Raw genomic sequence first — 22,927 nt, 5'->3', positions numbered from 1 at the left:
TGCATTAAGTCCTTCAGCCAATTGCTCAGACAAATAAGTTTACTTACATTTTCAGGAGATAGTGCTACTCTTTCTTGCTTACAGTGTCACTAGAAAGTGAGAACAGGCATTCGCATGGCACTACCATAGCCAATGTCACAAGATATTTAAGTGCCAGATGAGCAAAAGATTCAATGTTCCTTTATGCTTCAACCACCATTCCAGAGGACGTGTCCATGCTGATGATGGGCTCTGCTCAAGAATGATCCTCAGTAGTGCAGTCAGATGTATGTTCATTTTCATAATCTGAGTCAGATGCCACACCCACAAGGTTGATTTTCTATTTTGGTGATTTGGGTTCTGTAGCTTCTGTATCAGTGCTGCTATTTTTAAGACATCTGAAAGCAAAACCAATCCTCATCCCTTAGGTTTTGGAAGGTACTTCAGTTAAACCTTGGGTTGAGTGCTGTAGCTGTCTTTAGAAATCTCACAGGGGAACCTTTTTTTTTAGTTTTGTCAAATCTGTAAGGTGAGTGTTCTAAAATCAAACATGTGCTTTGTGCTTACGTGAGACTATCACATGAATTCTATGGGAGAATGCAGGTAAAACTGAGATGGAGGCATACAATTCTCCCCCAACAGTTCAGTCACATTTAATTAATGCATTCCTTGTTTAATGAGCATAATCAGCATGGAAACCTGTCCTCTGAAATGGTAACCAAGGTATGAAGGGGGAAGGGCAAACAATGTTTAATATATCTCAGGTCATGCAAATACCTCGCAATGCTGGCTACAACGGTTCCATGAAAATGCTTGTCACTTTTAGATGACGTACATCAGTGGGCAACATTATCTTTTGTAAATGTAAACAAATGTGTTTTGTTGTCTTGACTAGCTGAACAAGTAGGACTGACTGGACGTGTGGACTCTAAAACAGATGGGCAATAATTTTTGGTTGGGGGGGATCTCTGATGGAGGTAGGGCACATGGGGTAAGGGATGAGTGCAAGAGACTTTGAGGTCAGAGGGAGTTTGGGTGAAGGAGGGGGTTTGTGACCTGGGTCGGAAAGGAAAAGAGTATGGGTGCAAGAGAAGATTCTGGCCTGGGGGAGGAGAATAGAAGGGGGTATGGGATCTGGGAGGGAGTTGTGAGCTGGGAAAGGGGTGCAGAAGATTTGAATGGTGACCTGGGGGAGGGAGTTCGGATGGAGGGGCAGGGATGCCAGAGGCAGGCTTTGGTGGGGAGGTGCTTACCTAAGTGTTTCCTGGCCTGCAGCACCCCCAAGGCAGGTGGGGCTTCCTGCCTGCTGCAGCCCCAGATCACTTAGAGTTGCAGGATGTTCCCTCTATGTGGCTCTCAGCTCTAGGAGGGGGTGAGGCTTGCACTGTTCCTCTCCCCAAGGCCACTCTCTCAGCTCCTATTGGCTGTTTTTCTGGCCAATAGGAGCTGAGGATTGGGGCAGGGCGCTCACAAGAAGTAAGGTGTCCACAAGCCAAATCTTGCCCACCTTGCCCCAAAATTTTACATTGTTTTGGGTCTTTTTAGTGCAGTGACATCAGCCAAAAAAATTTAGATCTGTAAGTTGCATTTTCACAAGTTAGAGATTGTACTACAGTACTTTGTAGATGGTGAACTGAAAAATACTTTATCATTTTTACAGTATAAATATTTGTAATAAAAATATAAAGTGAGCACTTTACACTGTCTTGTGTTGTAAAGGAAATTAATGTATTTGAAAAATGTAGAAACACATCCAAAATAATACATTCTATTAATAGTGCAATTAAAATTGCAATTAATCATGATTATTTTAATTGCATGAGTTAATGTGATTGACAGTCCCAATTTTGATGCTTCAACCTACAGTGAGCAGCATGGGTTATGGTGTTGAAGAGTATAATGTCACTCATAAGTTACCTAGTACAGCAGACTACAAGTTGAGTTAAATGTTTGGCTATGTCTACACTGCAGTTGTTCTTGCACAAAAACTTGAAGAGCATCTACACTGCACGTGCATTCTTGCGCAAATAAATTTATAGTACAGCATCAGAAAATAGGGCTTCTTCCAGAAGTTATTCCTCTTCCCACAAGGAATAAGCCCTCTTGCACAAGAGCTCTTCCAGAAGGTGGCAGTGTAGACAGGCAACATGAATTTCTTATGCAAGAAACCCCTATGGCTAAAATGGCCATCAGAGCTTTCTTGCCCAAGAGAGCGTCCACACTGCCATGGATGCTCTTGTGCAAAAGCACATCTCTTCCACGAAAGCATATGGCAGCATGGACACACTCTTGTGGAAGACCTTTTGCACAAAAACTCTTCTGCAAAACAGTTCTTTCACAAGAAGCCTGCAGTGTAAATGTAGCCTTTGTGTTCTCTTTTCAGTACATGTTGTATCTCCCTGGTCCAGCACACTGGGGACCTGACTGGTCTCAGATGAGGGATTTTCCTGGACCGGGGAGGTCATTTTGGGCCCCCTGCTGCTGGTCCACCCCTCTGCTGCAATCCCCCTTTCCTCACCATGCTTCCTAGCCCCTTCCCAGCCCAGCTGAGTACCAGCTCCTTGCCCCCCAAGTCCCTCTTGCACCCGGCAGAGCCACATGCCAGCTCCTGGCTTCCCCCAGATAAGCAAAGCTTGTCGACTAGTCTCTTTCCTCCCTCCCCGCTACCTCTATCAGAAAGAGACACAGGGGGAAGGGGAGAGGGAAGAGAGGAGGTGGTACTGGGGGGAGCCAACTTAAAAGCCAGTTCCCTGCATCTCTACAGGGAAGTGCTGCCTGGGGCCTGCTGAGTCCCCCGTGGACCCTAGGCTGCACATGACATTTCAATCTTTGAAATGCATAAAAGCCCCCTGCTGGTGTTTTTGTACATTTCAAAGGCAGAACACCACATGGTACTTCCCCTTTTGAAACATAGCAACAGCTGGGTAGGCTCTTGCTACATTTCAAAGTGGAAGCACCCTTATTGACTAATCAAATAGTTGATGGACATTCTATCAACTATTTGATTAGTTAATTAGTCTATACCCTCAACCTCCTGCAGTGCTGGGACTCTGATCCTGGAACATCTGTGGTTATGCCAGACCAGAGAATCATGGATTTTAGAGGTGCAACTACTGGTGCTAAAAGGTAATAGTTTTATGCAAGGGAAAGAAACTAACTTTTCTTTAAGGCATAGAGAAATAGTCATAGTTTATTATTAACAGGGAGAAAAGTTTGAGAAATGTATGTTAATAGGCCAGAAAAAAGAATGCGATTGCAGTGTCGGCGTAACTGAAATTTTTCAGAAAAACGACTTTTTCTGAAGAGAAGAAAAAAAACCCCTCTGTAGTGTAGACATAGCCTCAGCCAACAGGCTCTGCAGGAAGCTTAGTTCCCTACAGCTCAGTTCAAACTAGGGTTGGCTACACTGAATTCATAGAATCATAGGACTGGAAGGGACCTCAAAAGGTCATCGAGTCGAGCCTCCCACCCTCAAGGCAGGACCAAGCTCCGTCTACACCATCCCTGACAGATGTCTATCTAACCTGTTCTTATCTCCAGAGAGGGAGATTCCACCACCTCCCTTGGCAATTTATTCCAATATTTGACCACCCTGACAGTTAGGAATTTTTTCCTAATGTCCAATCTAAGCCTCCCCTGCTGCACTTTAAGCCCGTTACTCCTTGTCCTGTCCTCAGAAACCAAGAGGAACAAATTTTCTCCTTCCTCCTTGTGACACCCTTTTAGATATTTTAAAACCGCTATCATGTCCCTCCTTAATCTTCTTTCTTCCAAACTAAACAAGCCCAGTTCATGAAGCCTGGCTTCATAGGTCATGTTCTCTAGACCTTTAATCATTCTTGTCGCTCTTCTCTGTACCCTTTCCAATTTCTCCACATCTTTCTTGAAATGTGGCGCCCAGAACTGGACACAGTACTCCAGCTGAGGCCTAACTAGTGCAGAGTAGAGCGGCAGAATGACTTCACGAGTTTTGCTTACAACACACCTGTTGATACAACCTAGAATCATATTTGCTTTTTTTTGCAACAGCATCACACTGTTGACTCATATTGTGGTCCACTATGACCCCTAGATTTCTTTCCGCCATGCTCCTTCCTAGACAGTTGCTTCCCATCTTGTATGTATGGAACTGATTGTTCCTTCCTAAGTGGAGCACTTTGCATTTCTCTTTATTAAACTTCATCCTGTTTACCTCTGACCATTTCTCTAACTTGCTAAGGTCATTTTGAATTTTGTTCCTATCCTCCAAAGAAGTTGCAACCCCACCCAGTTTGGTGGTATCTGCAAACTTAATAAGCGTACTCTATCCCAATATCTACATCATTGATGAAGATATTGAACAGTACGGGTCCCAAAGCAGACCCTTGAGGAACTCCACTTGTTATCCCTTTCCAGCAGGATTTAGAACCGTTAACAACAACTCTCTGACTACGGTTATCCAGCCAATTATGCACCCACCTTATCGTGGCCCAATCTAAGTTATATTTGCCTAGTTTATCAATAAGAATATCATGCGAGACCGTATCAAATGCCTTACTAAAGTCTAGGTATATGACATCCACCGCTTCTCCCTTATCCACAAGGCTTGTTATCCTATCAAAGAAAGCTATCAGATTAGTTTGGCATGACTTGTTCTTCACAAACCCATGCTGGCTATTCCCTATCACTTTATTACCTTCCAAGTGTTTGCATATGATTTCCTTAATTACCTGCTCCATTATCTTCCCTGGGACAGACGTTAAACTGAGCGGTCTGTAGTTTCCTGGGTTGTTCTTATTCCCCTTTTTATAGATGGACACAATATTTGTCCTTTTCCAGTCTTCTGGAATCTCCCGTCTTCCATGATTTTTCAAAGATCATAGCTAAAGGCTCAGATACCTCCTCTATCAGCTACTTGAGTATCCTGGGATGCATTTCATCAGGACCTGGTGACTTGCTGACATCTAACTTTCCTAAGTGATTTTTAACTTGTTCTTTGTGTATCCTATCTTCTAAACTTACCCTCTCTCTGCTTGTATTCACTACGTTAGGCACACCTCCAGATTTCTCGGTGAAGACCGAAACAAAGAAGTCATTGAGTATCTCCGCCATTTCCAAGTTTCCTGTTACTGCTTCTCCCTCCTCACTGAGCAGTGGGCCTACCCTGTCCTTGGTCTTCCTCTTGCTTTTAATGTTTTTATAAAAGGTCTTCTTGTTTCCCTTTATGCCTGTAGCTAGTTTGATCTCATTTTGGGCCTTTGCCTTTCTAATCTTGCTCCTGCATTCCCGTGTTGCTTGCCTATATTCATCCTTTGTTATTTGTCCTAGTTTCCATTTTTTATAGGACTACTTTTTTATTTTGAGATCATGCAAGATCTCCTTGTTAAACCAAGCTGGTCTTTTGCCATATTTTCTATTTTTCCTACATAGCGGAATTGTTTGCTTTTGGGCCCTTAACAACATCCCTTTGAAATACTTCCAACTCTCCTCAGTTGTTTTTCCCTTCAGTCTTGCTTCCCTATACAAATAACTAAACAAGCATAGAGTTGAAGAGAGCAATGACTTATGGTCCCCTGGTTAGGGTACTGCCTAGCATCTGGGAGACTCAAATCCTTGAGACTAAACCAGGCAGAGCACAGATAGCCTAGGTGAGCTATTAGCTAGAATGGGTGGGTTTTTCACAAGGCTGCTGTGACTTAAATGCTTAACTCCAGGAGAGGATTCACCACTCTGAATCTTGATGAAAAATGGGCACCTTTGAGGGATGAAGCTTAGGCCAACCTCTCTCTGCAAATATTTTCTACTACCTTTTTTAGGCCCAGCCATGCAAAGAATGTTCATGGATGAGAATTTACTCAATAGTTGAAGCATTTCAATTTGAACTGTAATGTGGCATTGGTGTAACCATAATAGTGTAGGGTAGAACTTGTCCTGCAAACTCTTCAGTGCGATCAGAAATAACATTCGGAGGACCAGATGATTAAGAAAACAAATTAAGACTTCAGTACAGTACTTTACTTTATCAAATAGCTACAAGTTTGTCCTTTAATTTCCCATTTCTGGTACAATAATGAACCGCTGGTGGGAATGTTCCTTCATTTTACGTATTTATTTTCACCTATAAGATGAAAACATTGAAATAATTTTTAAAACCTATTACAAACACTTGGGTGCACAAGAGATGAAATAAAAATGCAGTTTTAAAAATATTAAAATGTCTTTTTAAAAAGTGAAATTAAAAGTTTATGAAATTTCAGAATTTACAAACTTTCTCTTCAAACAAACAAAATATGTAACACTTGAATTCTTTATTAGCTGCTTGAATGCAGCTATTTTTTCAGCTTCTTCTTCTTTTTCTCGGGTTCACTGTTAGTGCTCTGCTCTGTAGTCTGATTTGGAACATCAGTTCCTAGTATCTATAACAAAGGGGAAAATATCAGAAAAAGGTTAAAGCAAACATTTAGTTTTTGCTTTCTTGTCAAAAATATAATGAGAGAGAAGTGGTCTTGTAGCACTTTAGAGACTTTAAAAAAATTTTTTATACAGTATCATGAGCTTTCAAGGGCACAACCCACTTCTTCAGATGAGTGGAGCAAGGTCCTTGAAAGCTCATGATACTACATAAACATTTGTATTAGTCTCTAAGATGCTACAGGACCACTCGTTTAAGTGAGCAGGTATGTTAACTGCATCTTTTTCACAAAATCAATTTCTTCTCATCTACCAGTGTAATTTCCACTGATGGAAGAGGTGCTTTGTGCAAGTGAAAATTAGAACCCTTTCTTCTTAAATTTCTACATTTTACAAAAATATGGGTCCTGCAGTATGTAGAAGCCACTTTAAAAAACAAAACAAAACAAATCACTGTAAAAGTCAGATTTTTTTTTGTTAAAAGCAGGTGCGATTTGTGTTACTGCACTCTCCTAATACAGCAAAATACATTTTTAAGTTAAATATGAAGTTTAATATACAATAATGTTAAGACAATTGCATGATATATTGCTTTGCATTGTAAAATCTGTGCCTTACCTTGGGTTCCACCAGCGCCATACGAATTTTCTGATGTTGGATGTTGGAAGCATCTAACATGATGTTCACTTTAACCTTGTCAAATGTATAAAATGTTCTGTTCTCCACAGTAAGTGAGGGTACCTGAAATGTAGCAGCATTTAACAGGTTTTTTTCCAAACATGGAAACTTTATACCTGAATACTTGAGGCTTACAATTCATCCCCAATGTCTCTTATTATTGACACCAACTACAGATTGAACTTCTCTGGTCCAGCAATAGCCGTGGTCCAACAGAATGTTTCTGGACCAATGAGCCCCTAGACCAGACAGCCTGGGAAGCCTAGTGGAAGGCAAGGAGCTGGGAGCCTCATGCTGGCTGCAGAGTACAGGCTCTGGCAGCCCGAGGGCAGGAGGGGAGCCAGATCAGCAGGTAGTGGAGCCAGATAGGGAGTTCAGCGGTGGTTCCCAACCACCAGGCTGCGGTAGCTCTGGAGGCTACTGGACAAGGCTTCTATCGCTGCTCTTGGGAGAGGTGTGTCCTGCCCCACCTCTCAGTCAACTAGCGCCAATCAAGTGTGGGGTCTCTTCCTGGACACACAAGAGCGCTGTGCTGCGCGGCAGGAGGGGCCACGTGGAACCAGGCATCCTTAGAGTAGCCATGCTTAGCTGGCGGCTGGGAGGCAGCACAGGTCTAAATGAGGGGGCAGGGCAGGCACGGCACTGAGGGACTCCGGGGGCAAAGCAGGGCTAGTACTAGTGAGCCCCCCCACACCTCCTTAGAGCTGACACTGGGGGGACTAGGGCATCCGGGATGGGGCACTGGCACTGGGGGGAAAGGGACTAGTAGTGGGAGTATGGGAGCAAGGCTGGCACTGGGGAACTCTGGGGAGGGGGCTAATATTGGGGACTGGGTGATGGCAGTGGGGAGGGCTTTGGGGAGCTTGTTTGCAGAGGGGCTCTAGAGACAGGACACTGGCACTGGGGAGTCTGGTGGTGAGGCTCTAAGGGGTAGGAGGCTGACCCTGAGGCATTTGGGATGGGGGCTAGCACTGGGGGGCTCTGAGGGCAGGAGGCTGGCATGTGGGGAGGGGTTGGGGGCAGGGGACTCTGGGGTCAGTGGCTGGCCCTGGGGACAGTGGAGGGGTGGGGGGCTCTAGGTATTAAGGCTGGCACTGGGGAGCTCTGGAGTCCAGGGCTTTTGGCAGACCGGTAACATTTTATTTGCATGTTCATTATTTGCATAATGAATATGCAATAAAATGTTACTGGTCCACCAAAGTTTGTGGATGAGTTTGCTATCCCCGGTATAACAAAAGGTTGGGAACCACTGTGCTAATGGATTCCAGGAGAGCCCAGAGCCCATCAGCAGAAGGGTCGGAGCAGACTTCCCCTCATCCTGCAAAATCTCTTGTTCAGGACCAGTCAGGTCTTGAGGGTGCCGGACCAGGATAATCCAACCAAAATATATTTTCCAGGAACCATTCACAACTCCTAATGCTTAGATACAATATTCCAATTAAGAGAGTGCTGACTATCCAAAGTATCAACTATGTTAAAAACATTAGTTCAATAGAGTTATATGGTCTACCTGGATTTCATTAAGACTTAATGAATGCAGTTCTCCCTCAGAACCTTCTGCAATTAAAACTTTCACACAAGGACCATAAAGATGAATTGCTGTTGTGCTTATAAACTCATCTAATCTATAATAAGTATATAATATCTTATGCCATTCCCTGCATCTAAATAATAGAATACTGATTTTAGTCATTCTATCCCATTATCAAATGAAAAAGCAAAGAAAGAAAAAAAAATCCCCCTTAAATACTGTACCTCGTCATTATAATTGAGGTTTGGCTTTGGTTTATCTTTTTCTTCAAAGAAGACAGTTCCTTCCAGACCATATTTGGGAATTAGAACCACAATTGCATTCTTTCTAACAAATAAAATATATGCCTCCTCATTCATTACTCCTTTGTTTTTGAAGAACAACTGTAAGATGAATCATGGATATAAAATAAGGTTTAGGGAATGAAAAGATTTGCTAAAAGCTGATAATATAAAGGCTTGTTATATAGACAACTGTCAAGAAATCACAAGTAAAGCATGTTCATACTGACGTAATTAGTGTACTAATCTGGCTATAATTCACAACTTTTTGCTATTTTAGCTGCAGCAGTGAGGTTCAGACAATCTTAGGATCAATGTCAAGGTATTTTAATATCTTTTATTATTTTAAGCTTTTTTTAAAAAACACATTGCAGTAATATATACGGTATTTCTAAAACCAAAGTTGTACCAGGGAATCCTGCAAATACCGTCTCTATTATCAAAGGCCAAATAGATGTTCTTTGGCACAAGCATTTTAATGCTGAAATCTAATCTTTTCCAAAGAGACTATAACTCAAAAGTCCTTACCCAATCCTTACATGCTTCCAACTTATGTGGATCTTATTACAAATGTTCACTCTTTTCTACAGTTCAAAATGCACAACCTCATCTCAAATCTACTTACCTGGGTATGGAATGCAACTGAAGCTCTTTGTGCATACTGAGCCATTTTATGTCGGTAGTTGAGATTTTTACACAGATCTGCAAGTTTATGTTTATCTGTAAGTTCTGGGTAAGTACTGTCTGCCCCTATAGCCACAGCCAATAGTCGATGTACTATTATATCAGCATATCTGCACGGATGAGATAAAAATCAGTGACAGAAGTGTGAGTCAACATACCAGAATGTACTTATTTCTTGGAAGCACACCTGAAGAAGAAGATTTTGCCCACAAAATGATACTATATATATATTTTTGTTAATCTCTGAGGTGCCCCAGGACTACTCATTTCTTGGAAATTTCTGAATCTCATTTTATTTGTGTGCATTCAATTACTCAAGCATTTTTTTTTTTAAAAAAAAGCTTATCCCAATCTAACGATTTTATTAAACTGGTTATATGGGTGTGCATGGTAATGGTTAATAAGCAACTATATATAAAAAAAAGACATAACTTTCTGAACAAGAACAGCTCCCGGTGTGATTTCAAGATAATATTGGCTTACTTTAATGACAAAAAAAAAAAAAAAGGTCTCCTGCAGAGCCAGCATAGTGATGCGAAAGTGAACTGTATTTGTATTACTTCCTATTTTCTACATCAATCAACAGAATTCTTTACTATGTTTCATCTGCTATAGGCTTTTTTTTCCCCGTGTTGTGAAAAACCAGAAACAGTTAGGATTTTCAGATTTAAGTAGGCATTTCTGCACTGACAGTTAAACCATAGGGGTTTTATTTCCCCCTTATCAAAAGGAGTGACTTCAATATAAAATGATTGATTCAGCAATTCTGACAATGCAATTTTTACTGATTTTCAGGGTATAACTGAACTTGATTATGTATGAAACAAGTGCAGGACAATAACTTTTGGTTAACTCAAGAAGATAATCAGTTTGACTATTATCTCTGGAGTGCTAGCAGCTCCACACTTTAGTTAGTTATCCATATGAATGCAATAGGGATTTCAATCATCTATATGCAACACATTTGCCTTAACTATACTTCCAGAGAGTAATGATGAGCATAAGTAGTTTCCATACAACTTAGAACCACCTATATATCAGGGAAAACGTAAAAATAAACTATTTTAAATAATGTAAACTGGAATCTCCTTTTACATGCACACTTGGTTTCAGCATCACATTTTCAGGTAAGCCAATACCAAGTTACTTTCTTCCCTGTGTAATGTACGGAGGTGATGTCATTTACTAAGTTAATGTTAAATACAGGCTTTTTGTTTTATATGTTTAAATGAATCCCCATAAATATTATTTTACAACAAATTTCTGCAGCAATGCTCCTATGTGATAATGATTAGCTAGATTCTGTTGTAGGTTCTGTCTGGCATGTCTCATCCTAAATAGATTAAAAAAATGAGCATTTATACAACAGAATCATACGTTAAGGATATATTGCTTTCCACTTTACATACAGAAACAGATCTATTTTATGGAAAGTACAACTGAAAATAGGGTTGCCAGGTATCCGGTTTTGAATCGGACTGTCCAGTATTTGAGTTTTCTGTTTGGGAAACAAATTGAGAAAATATCAATGTTCAGTATTTTCTAAATAAGTTGTAATGTAGATTCTGATGTGTTCGGTATTTTTGTTGAAACCATCTGGCAACCCTCACTGAAAACATTGAGCTGGACAACACAGGAAAGGGTTATAGCAATCTAGGAGCACAGAAGTCAAACCAAAATGACAGGAATGTTGCACAGGTCATATTTTTCAAATAAAAATAACTACCATGACATTAGATTAATTATGAGGCATACTATTTTAAAACTGAAAACAAGATGCAGCATGTAAAGGAAAGTAGTTATAATTATACAGTGCTCTTGCATCCTTCCTTTGAAAGTTTCATAAAGTAAATTACCTTCTAATGGGTGAAGTAAAATGTGTATAAATAGGTGATGCTAAACCATAGTGATGAAAATCAGTATCCATTCCAGAGCAAAAGTAGACAGCTTGCATCATGCAGCGAGTTGTCAAGATTCGCAGCAGTGTATTTAGATATGGGAATTCAGGAGATTCAGCTTTGTCTAAACTGTCAGCTAGAGCCTTTGCTGAATCTGTCTTTATTTCCAAATTCTGTAATAAAAAGGGCAGCATTATATTATTGTCAAATCCTTAAACAAACATTTTCAAAGCTGTATGTAGGAATTTACCTGCACCATATCAGCATTTCCAAGCCAATCAGGTACATACTTCCCATATATTGTATTACAGTGGTTCCCAAATGTATTTGATCATGTCCCCTTTCTTTGTGTCAGTAGTAGCAGCTCACATCCCTCCACAAGTGCCCAGCCAGCAGCCGCTACTCCAGCCACCCAGCTCTCAAGACAGAGCAGAGAGCATGCCACCTCCAGCAGAGGTAGAGAAGAGTGACACAGTATGGTATTACCATCTTAAGGTCTCTGCTGCTGCAGGTGGTAGTGCTACTTTCGGAGTGGGATGCCCAACCAGCAGCTGCCACCCAGCTCTGAATCTGCATAGTAAGATTTTTTTTCTAAAGCTTCTCTCACACACCCAGAACCAGGGATGTCAACATGTACTTGACTATACAATTAATCGATAAGTCTAGGCATATCCATTAATCTTGTGGACTACATGCATTCCCTCCTCCCTTGTTGCCTCTATGTCAGAGGCAACAAGGCGGGGGCGGGGGCCCGGAAAAGGAGCCTGTGCTGGGGGGGACTTGGCTTAGAAGCTGGCTCCCGCCAGCACTGGCTCCGCAGAGCTGCCTCCCCTCCCCATGCTGCTGCCCCTCCCAGAGGCTGCTGGGGGAGAGGGGTAAGGGCAGGGAAGGCTGCAGTGAAGCAGCATCTGTCTGTGGGGGGATCCGAGCTCCCCACAGACAGAGGCTGCTCTACCTCCCATGGAAGCCTCTGTGGTGAGCCTGGTCCCACCGCAGACAGAGGCTGGTCCCGTCAGCAGCCTCTGTCCCAAGGGGGTTCTGCCCAGGCTCACAGCAGACAAGGGCTGCTCAATACAGAGGCAGCAGTGCAGGGAGACTGGAAGCTCTCCAGGAGTGGGGCCGGAGTGTACTGGCTGGCAGCCCTGATCCCCAGACAGTACAGAATAATTGTGTAACTGATAAATATTCATGTGATTACACAGCTATTCAATTGCTTGATATCTAACATCCCTACCCAGAACACATTCCACATCTCTATCCCTCCAGTTTGAGAACTTGTCACATCTAATAAATCTCCTTACAGGTACTGGCAATGTGATACAATATCAGAACCTTAAAGAAGAATACAGCTCTGCATGTGGACTTTGATGGGCCAGCAGCAAAATCCATGTTCTAAAAATGCAACAAAATATCAGATCTTACTAGTTAGGGAGCAAAGGGGGCGTGGAGGAAAGGACTTTGTTAAAATTAGTAATTTTTATTCTTTCTTTGGGCTGCTCTTCTATTTTTCACATCTTAATTCAGCAATGGATTGAAGGTAAGATGCAGAAAGGAGATAGAAAAGTCTGCTCAGTTTTAAAGTTAACTTTTCTTCAAGTCACAACACATGGCTAGATCAGAGAGGGGGATAGGGATGTGAATGACTAGTCGACTATCTGATAAGCAAATGCCTATCGGAGAGTCGACACACTAGTTGCCTCCCGCCTTCCCAACCTTGTTGCCTCTATCAGAAAGAGGCAGCAAGGGGAAGGGAAAAGGGAGAGGGTGCTTTAAAGCAGCAGCATCATGTGGAGCCTGGGGACAGACCCGAGCTCAATGTAGCATTGCCACTTTGATATGCTGTGTGCAGCCCAGTCTGCCATTTTGAAACACCATATGCTGCCTGGGGCAAGCTGGGGACTGGACTCCCAGCTGGCCCCAGGCTGCATGTGGCATTTCAAACTGGCAGCACAGGCCCCATGCTCCCTGCGTTTTCACCTTTGAAGTGCAGCAACAGCCATGGATCTGTTGTTGCACTTCAAAGGCGGAGGCGCCCTTATCGAGTAATCGAATAGTCAATGCAAACTGCATCGACTGTTCAATTAGCCAGTTAATCTAAAATTTAATATCCCTAGACGGGAACCTTTAGTGCACCACCAGACAGTTTACCTGAATGTCTGCAGGATGGGCACCCCGCAGCTCTCACTGGCACAGTTCTCCATTCCTGGCCAATGGATGCTGAAGGAAGCGGTATGGGCTGGGTTACCACTTCCCACAACTCCCATTGGCTGAGAATGGTAAAACGTGGTCACTGAGAGCTGTGAGTGGCTATGCCTGTGGAGACTCAAGTAAACAAACCATCTGGTGGCCCACCAGCAGCTAAACATGATAAACTGTGTGTAACACATGGCCCAGAGGCTCTCCATCCATGCACTAGAACCGTGGTCCCCAACGCGGTGCCCGCGGGCGCCATGGCGCCCGCTGGGGCATTCGTGGGCGCCCGCTGACAACCTGGGCCAGCCCTGCCCCCGGTGCACGGGAGGTGCCGGCCCCAGGTGCGCGACACGCACCGGCGCTGGGTGCGCAGCGCTCGGGCAGCCCCAGCCTCGGGGCACATGCAGGCGCTCGGGCGCGCGGTGCTCGAGCGGCGCCGGTGCCGGCCTCAGGCACGTGGCTCGGGCGGCAGCACTGGCCCCAGGCCCATGGCACAAGGCGCTCAGGCGGCCCCAGCCCCGGCCCTAGGGCACACGCCAGCGCCGGGTGCAAGGGCATCCCAGTCCCCTGGCGTGCCCCCGGACGAGCGGCCCCGCCCCCGGGTGCCCGGCGCGTGAGTGGCCCAGGAGCCTCTGAAGGTTGGGGACCACTGCACTAGAATAATAATGGAAAAGGAAACAAATCTAAAAGAAATTGTGCATAGTCTCTAAGAATGTAGTACTTTTTTTAAAAAAAGTTCAACTCAAAAAGGGGAACATACATGTACCCTTAGACAGAAAAAAATTGAACTTCAACTTCCCTTTAATGAAAGGCAAAATAAATTCTTAATTCAGACCCGCTGTTAATTCCAATCTAAAACTCACCCCTTTGATCTAAGCAAGATACAAGAATGTGCAATTTTAATGTTAGTCGTCTTGGTGTTCACTTTTTCCTTAGTTTATTTTAAACCTTCCATGACACATAAAAGACTTACGGTTGTATAATTTTCTTCATTTAAAAAGAGGTATTTGATAAATGGGGTCGGTGGTGTTTCTTGACACATAGAATAAAGGCTGCAGGGCTAAGTTGGCTTTTACAAACAAAAACAGAACACAATACACAAAATAATGAGCAGAAATGTACCTCTGGAATTTAAGAGGCCCATTAGAGAGAAAGAGAGAGAAAGGTCTGCATAGCAGACCAGCAAAGAACAGCCCTTTATTTGGAATTACTTTATTTGAATCTTAAATATTAAAGCTTGCCTTGGATTTTGCTGCCTTCACAAGGATGTCATAATTTGATGGAGGAGGAGCCGGGTGTTTCCGGAGCAAGGCATATTCTGAGAATTCCTCGTGGATTTTTTTGGCTACTGAGATATTGGCAAGCAACATAAACTCTTCAACCATGGAATTAGTTTCTCTGCCAATGTGAAACATTTTGCACTGTTAGAGTATTCCATTTTTTGATTTGCTTAAGCTCTTAATAAGGAAGTCTTTTTACCACCCCTGACAAGAGTCTAAGCTAGCCATTTAGAACATTTATACAAAGATAAAGTACATATTTTAAAATATTTAAGACAATTCTATATATTAACACGGGTCCAAAAAGGATGTAGAGAAAGAACCAAAGGTTATACCAAATGAATCTTACCATTTAATAGAGGACAAAGGAATGACAGGGGAAGAAAAATCGCACTAAAAAGTTTGTAAGTCAGATCAGCAAGACACTGGTTTATTCAGCACTTATTCAGAAGAGAAAGTGCTAGATTTTTACATTGTCTTAAATAGGCTAGTGTTATTACTCTAATATTAAAGCCAACTATAAGTACAAGAGCTCCATTGTTCATATGTGCACATATGCAAAATAAAATTGAGAGGATCTACTGGAGTTAAAAAAAAAAAGATGACGACGACCCAAACATTGAGCTGGGCTTAAAGAAAACAAAGGAGCTGGTTACACAGACTGAGCTTAGTTTTCCTCTTCCTGAAAGTGCCTCAGTAGCACTATGTCCTACATTAACACACAATCTCTTGGGTTCATTGTGCATGTATATACATGCTCTGTGTCTGCTCAGATTTCTGTCTCGGGGGCACCCTACCCCATGGTCTGTCTTCTTCTGGCTCCCAAACACTGGGTCCAGCATTTCCCACAGGCAGGTTTTTTCCTCATCACTGGGAGGGAGCTGGTAGGGAACCCTTGGTCTCATCTCAATGTACTCCAGGACTGTGGAGAAGGGACTCTCCATTCACTTCCTGTATGTATGGCAAGCAGGATGGAAGCTGGACTTTACCCTCTCATTACCCTGCTGTAAGAATTGAGAGGGAGTGCTAAGCCTGCCATTCACAATAACGTTAGACACTCAAGATTTGAAAACTTTGGTCTAAGCTCATACCAAAGAAGTTATTATTAGGGACTCTCCCTGATTTACATACTTCAAAGACTTTAGAAAATTTATAGAAATCATACCTCCATCTAGAATGTACTGACCAAACTATTAAGTGGACTCTCAAAATACACAATTCAATAAACAAAACTCCTCCTCCCACCAAAAACCCATAATGCATACTTAAGCTCTTTGGTCTGCAAATCAATAGGATCGTGAGTTTCACTGTCTATATGGAAACGAACTTCAGGTGAGGAAAGTGTTAACGCTCTGTAAGATAACAAACAGAACAAAACAGTCAAGTATTAGAAGGCCCAATTTAAGTAGTCTGAACAATTACATCGCCTGAATGTGATATAGGTCAAGCAAGTGCAACTCATGTATATAATCTGGAGTATGGGTTCCCAAACTGGAGGGCGCGAGGCAACCCAGACACACCCCCCGCCCCCAGTCAATCCCACCCCAAGTTTTGTTGCTATTTTTTTGGGGAGGAGGGCTTGAGGGTTTCTCAATAATCAAAAAGGGGGCGTGATACCGAAAAGTTTGGGAACCATTGATCTAGAGTTATGGGTGCTTGGCATCTCTCAGGATCAACCTCTGAATTCCTAAACCAAAATATTCAAGGAGACATACTCACATTAGGGTGTTAAAGACAGGATGTAGTTACAGCAGTGACGCAGTGAAGGGGATTAGCAGCCCTGAGCATGTGCCTTCCAGAGATGCTAGTACATACTTGGGGCAACTGCCCCTCCTACTATGGCAATCTAGTACATGTCTCCTCAAATTGGGAATTACACCTTCAGCTTTAAGTAATCACATACCCTGTGTATATCCAAATTTCTACTTTCTTCTGCAGGACTGATGAAAAAAGTTAACATTCCTAAAGATGCATGAAAGCTGGAAATAACCCTCCCCCCTTTTTAATATGTTTCTTGTATATTAAAGTATTTCAAATGATACTTTGCAGTTCTGCTAAAGCTCAGGTTGTTTCTGTTTTAGATAGAAACTCAGTTCTATAGGTAGTTCTCATCTCCCTCCCCCTCCAACTACATATATTTTCTGGAATTCCTGTAACTCAGAAACAGAAATTTAAACAGTAAGTTTTGCAAAGTGGACAGGCTTTAAAATAGGGATGGAGATCTTTTTATGGGTCAGTGATCACTACCTACGGGGGGGGGGGGGGAGAGGGGAATCATTTGAGGGTCCCACACAGTGAGAAAAAAAAATGCGGCCCCTGAGAAGGAGAAATATGTTCCTCATACTCCTCTCACACACCAGGGCCCAGCGGGGCCCAGACTAGCATATTTTGTTTGCTCTAACTTGGCAGAGTGGGGAGGAGGGCTGGAGCACCAGCACGGTATCTCCAATACTGAAGGGGGGGTGGGAAGAGCCTTGGGGGCTGTATCCAGGCAAGCTGGGGGCTGTATCTAGTCCCTGATCCTGAGGTTCCCCACCCATTCTTTAATATGTAATTGGCTTGCTATACAAACTTTATTACAAGTACGCTATTGTAAACTTACAAACGAAAGAAAATTAAAAGTTTCCATAGTTGCCAAACTTAAATAACCGCCTTATGTATAGTCTATATTAATTTATAAATGGCTAACACTTATCTTTGAAATATTATATTGGCTGGTGCAGACTGACACGGAGTGGCATAGTATTGTTGGACAAATTTAAGACAACTAAACAGATACGATCGTTTGAACTATTTACCCATTATCAATTCTTCTCTTCTTCAGAATTTTTGCTAGTTTATTTAGTCCACGCAAACTAGTAGTAACATCATCTTTCATGCTTGCAGAGTCAATTCTCAGCTGTGCTTCAGCATATGTAAGTGATGCCTTAAAAACAAATATTTGTATGTGGTATTGTCACATTGTTGAGTACTGAACAACAAACTGTTCTTCCTTTTGTTGAAATACAAGCCATGGATGAAAAATCTCATTTAATTGTTTAACTGGTTAACCAATTAAAAGGAGGGCAGATGGGCTGGGGGGGGGGGGGGGTGAGAGGCCGCAGACAGAGCAGTCCTTGTCTATGGGGCACCTGGGCCCACTATGGACAGAGACTGCTCTGGCTGGCAGGGCTGCTCCTGCCCCCATTATTTAAACATTCACATCCCTAATATAAATAACCAGTGCATTGTCAAATTATGCTAAAAACCAGCACAAAACAAGGAAATCATAATCCTCTGAGACGACTATTAAACACTGAACTCACCTCACAATCCTCAAGTGTTCTGTGAGACGAACACAATAAAAGTACACATACAGATGTACAAAATTTGATTTTCCCACTGTATTTTTTGCCTCAGTCCTATTTAGCCTACATTTTCAAGATGTGCTGGCCACCTGCAGCTCCCATTGTTTGTAAAAGGAATTATGGGTGCTTTACACATCAGAAAATCAGGCCAATAATATTTATATCTGTGTGCTATAATATCAGTTGAAAAAGTATGAAAAAAAGATAAATGTAACCCCTTGTTTATATGCCTTAACATGTTGATGAAGGCAAAACATTTATGTTGACTTTTTTAAAAAAGTAATTTTGTAGTTATAACATTAAAAAAAAAACCTTTTATATAATGAGTTTGTGTGTCTTCAGGACATTCAGTTTCCTGTATAGGTTATCCAGATTATTTTTATAAGTATTAAAATAATGCTTAATACACAAAACTAACCTTGGAATTAATAACACTCTTTGTAAATCTGGTTTGTAAAATTTCAGCATTTTTGTTCATTTCCCATATACATGAAAATGCAAACCTGAAAAAAAAAGAATCAACAGAAGTTAAAAACATGGGAAAAATATCTGGATTTACTTAGACAAGCTCTAAATATGGATTAGGTGCAAATACCTGTCCACGTTAGATCTCAAGGAGCATAAATTGGAGCTAAGTAACTCTGGAACCATATCAATTCTCTGTAAGACAAGAGAGTAAAAAAAAAAAACCCACAAACTATTTAGCAATACATAGTTTTATCTAAAATTAGAATTTTTTTCACTCTCAAACCATTAAAATAGGACATTAAAATATTTAAGATAAAAAAATATTAGTTCTAAGCTTTTATTGAATGACTTCCAGGTGTCATTAATCTCATCATGAAAAACAGTTTTTCGAGTTCATGAAAGAAAAGGAAAAACACACAGGTTCAGAAAAAGCTTATTGTTTCTGAGTGGGCTAACAGGTGTTTGTTTTTGTTACAGTTCTTTCTACAGTAGGTACTATTGAAAATAAATGGTAGCCTATGAGAAATATACTTCTCCAGAGCCAAAATCGCTCTCTTAATCCTCCTGCCTGGGACATATAGCACGTGCAACACACAACTAAATTGCTGTATTTCTTACTGTGATTCAGAGAGGACCTTTAGAATCAAGGGTTCTGCTGAAGCACTCCTGATACAATGTGTGTTATCCAAAGTAAGTGCAAACTAAAGGCCTCAATTGTTTTCAGCTTGCAGATAATGAGATGTTTCCATCTCCTCCAAATAAAATGTTAGCAACAAAAGCAACAATATCCCACCTAAACAAGAAAGCTCTATGAAAAGAACATTTACTTTTTCACATAGATACACAGTTGTCCCTCTTTTTGCTGACTCTTGATCCAAAGCATTTCCCGGTCGAATAAAATGGCTGACGTCTGCAATATGTACACCAACCTATAAAAGAAATAAAACATGATTTTCAGTACATCATAGTTATGCATTTTATGGACCAAAGCAGCGGTTCTTGAACTATCTTAAGCAGAGATCCACAATATAAAATACCATCTCTCCTGACAATCCCATTTCCCTGCAGCAACTGCTGCGGTTGGTTATATGAACAAGTAATACTAATTTCACTTTAAAGTGATGTTTACAGTAGATACAAAATAAGGGTGTGTACCAATTGTCTCTGTGAGAGGCTTCACATTTATTGAGATATAACTCACCTTGCTGCTTGCAGTCCCAACTGCTCTATTCCTTCTCCAAGCTACACTGCAATTTGATTTGGTCTTCCTCGGTGTTTGCTAGCCCCACAATTTGGTGTTATCTGCTATTCATGTCACAAGTGAATGTGTACCAGACACATGATATAATTAGTTGTGAGGTGCAGAAAGGAGTTTTACAAGCAACTTAAACCCCAAACAAACACCATCTTTCTCAACCTTTGTAAAAATACCTTAGAATCCTAGACTGGACTAGTGGTTTGAATGTAACATATTGGAAGAAAATGGGAACGGCAAATACTATGTATGCACAACACTGTGGTAAAACTTAACATTTCAAATTTTTGAAATACAGGCTTGGTTTCTCAACATTACACTTAAAAAAAAAATAGACACCAGTGTTCACTAGTGAATAGCACAACCCATGGTACCTGGAAATAAATGAATGGTTTCAGATAAAATGGAAAGCTAAACACATAATGCAAATACATGTACTTCTGCGTATGACCCTCACCCTACAAAAGCTGATCAGAGCACAAATCACATCATAGAAGTCCACCTGTGGGGTTCTGAATGCAGGATCACAACCTACTACTAAAAACTGGAAGTAAAACGGCCATATCTTTACTCACTGAAAACCAATGTTTTTCACACCTAGTACTACACCTCAGTGAGACTTAATTCCATGCTAAGTGTGTCAAATTTCCATTAATTATTTATTTAATCTTTTAGACCTCAAAGAAGAGCAAAACACAAATAGGTCAAAGAAAGAAAAGAAAGAGAAGCAGTAGACATAAGGTATTTAGGCAGACAGCATACTTGGAAAATTTCAAGTCAAGAACAGAATTATTTGGAAAATGAGTGAGAACTGGGGATAATAATGAACATGTTTTACACCTTAGATGTGTAAAGGATTTGTCTTTACTTAAAATGCCACAATGGCACAGATGTGTTGTACAGTTTTAAGGTAATATCTCTTGTCAGCTTAAGTAATACACTTCCATGAGGTGATTGCTAGGTTGATCCAAGAATTCTTCTGTCAACCTAATGCTGTTTTCATGGGAACCTAGGTTGGCTTAACAGCACTATACTTCTTCTTTGCCCTTAACTCCTATGGGAGCATAGGCCATCAAAAACATCATACATACAGACGATTTTTCACATCCCTGACCAGTTAAACTGACCTAATTTTCTGGGATAGACCAAAGAGACTCGCTGAAGCAATATAATATGGGATGAAACTCCCAAATCTGGGACTCTCTGGTCCGGCAACATCCACGGTCTGGCAGGGCCATGGATGTCACTGGACCAAAGAGCCCCGGAGACAGAAGTACGAACTAGCTGGGTGAACACGGGAGCCCCCACGCCAGCCGGGGAACCTGGCATCAGCAGGACCAGGTGGTGGCTGGGAGTCTCCTGCCCCAGCTGGAGAACCCCGCAGCTGCAGCAGAGCTAGCATCTGTGGATGGCCCTGGCCAGGAACCCGAGAAAACACCTGGTGGCAGCACGAACAGGGGAACCCATAGCCGCGGCCAGGGAATCCCCAGCTGGCAGCAGGGCCAATGGCAGCCAGGCAGTCGCGAACCTGAAGAAACCCCCAGTGCCAGCAGAGCGGGGTAGCTGGGCAGCCCTGGCCTGGGAATCCCTGGCAGCAGCAGGGCCAGCGGCAGCATCTGGGCCGTCCCAGGAGAGTAACAGCAGCGGGGCTGGTTGTGACCAGGAGATCCTAGCTGGGAACCTGTCTGCAGCTGGTGGGCAGCAGGGCAGGGAGTTACTGCTGGGCCAGTTAGTGGAGCCAGCGGTGGGGTAGGTAACCCCAAGGAGAGGAGTCCACGAGCTGGGCAGCCAGCAGGGGAGCACTGACTTCCCCTGGTTTGGCAAACTCCCTGGTTCAGGACAGCTCAGGTCCCAAGGGTACAGGCCAGGAAGGTCCAACCTGTACAGCATTTTCTCTAAATGCTGACAGTGACATTACAGATTGCAGACACATTTCAAATAAAAATTCCCAATCTTTTTTGTGACTTTATGGGAAAAGTGAAACTTTGTCTCAATAAATATATTTTTCTAAATCCACATTTCACTGACATCACTGGCTCCATTACTGCAGCTGATGAAAACAAAAACATTTTATAGGGGTGCACATTAAAGTAATCCCATTTCAATTCTTCCTGCCTTTACACAGTTTGAGGAAAAGGTAGGGGGAGTACAAATAAATGACCCTGAAAAGGAAAATGAGGAAACAAAATACCTCTAGATTTCCATTTTCCAGTTCTCTGCAATGTAGTGCATCATCGATATCAGTACAGCCTGGAGGATCCACACTACATACACACAGATACCTTAGGTCTTCTCTAAATTTCATGTCCTGAAAATGTAAACAACCTTTTTTCAAACATTGGAGAAACCAATCTACAAAATGTCAGAGAAATGTACTTTGGGGTGAGATACTCAAAAGCATTTAAGTGAATTAGGAGCACAAGTCACACTGACATTCTGGTTCAGAAAACATCTTTTATATCATTAGGTCAACGTGTACAGGTACTACAGTGATAGTCTGAAGAACTATGGGAGAAATCTTAAAAGTTTTTGCTATTTACTTGAAAAAAAGAAAAAAGGCATAAGCTTCTTGTGAACTAAGTCAGCACAGGCTTAGCAAAGATCAGGAGTCAAAAAATAACGGTTCTGACATTCAGTCCTTCTGAGTGATTTCTTGGCTCCTGATCTACTGCACAGCCCATGCTGACTCAGAATTCATGGGAAATGCTGTGATTTAGGAGACGTCATAATCTCTCTGTCTCAGTTTCCCAATTTAAAAAAGTTGCAAATGAACATGTGTAATGAATGTAAAATGAGAATCCTATGTACCTACTTCATAGAGAATATGCAAGGGTATGCATCCTGTAACAGTCATTTTCCATATTTAAATTAAATTATTGGAGGAAATGTACAGTACTTGGAACTCATTAAACAGGAAGTTAACTAGTTGGTTTTGTATTAAAT

At 41.9% G+C, this 22,927-nt stretch overlaps 1 protein-coding gene across 1 annotated transcript in view; it reads right to left on the bottom strand.

Annotated features, from left to right (window-relative positions):
- Positions 1-5,958: 5,958 nt before the first annotated feature.
- DIS3 (DIS3 exosome endoribonuclease and 3'-5' exoribonuclease) overlaps positions 5,959-22,927 on the bottom strand; it is a 28,373-nt gene continuing 11,404 nt past the window's right edge. The window contains exons 10-21 of the mRNA XM_006129055.5: positions 22,176-22,292; positions 19,557-19,658; positions 18,857-18,921; positions 18,680-18,764; positions 17,713-17,840; positions 16,180-16,266; positions 14,876-15,032; positions 11,400-11,614; positions 9,485-9,653; positions 8,803-8,961; positions 6,988-7,110; positions 5,959-6,374 (exon numbers count right to left, since the gene is read on the bottom strand). Of these exons, the coding sequence (XP_006129117.3) occupies positions 6,288-6,374; positions 6,988-7,110; positions 8,803-8,961; positions 9,485-9,653; positions 11,400-11,614; positions 14,876-15,032; positions 16,180-16,266; positions 17,713-17,840; positions 18,680-18,764; positions 18,857-18,921; positions 19,557-19,658; positions 22,176-22,292 (1,494 nt within the window). The 3' untranslated portion in view covers positions 5,959-6,287. The remainder of the gene's footprint in view (positions 6,375-6,987; positions 7,111-8,802; positions 8,962-9,484; positions 9,654-11,399; positions 11,615-14,875; positions 15,033-16,179; positions 16,267-17,712; positions 17,841-18,679; positions 18,765-18,856; positions 18,922-19,556; positions 19,659-22,175; positions 22,293-22,927) is intronic.

The sequence above is a fragment of the Pelodiscus sinensis genome, chromosome 1 (assembly GCF_052426305.1).
Source record: "Pelodiscus sinensis isolate ZL-2025 chromosome 1, ASM5242630v1, whole genome shotgun sequence".
NCBI lineage: Eukaryota > Metazoa > Chordata > Testudines > Trionychidae > Pelodiscus > Pelodiscus sinensis.
This window is presented reverse-complemented; position numbering and strand designations above follow the sequence as displayed.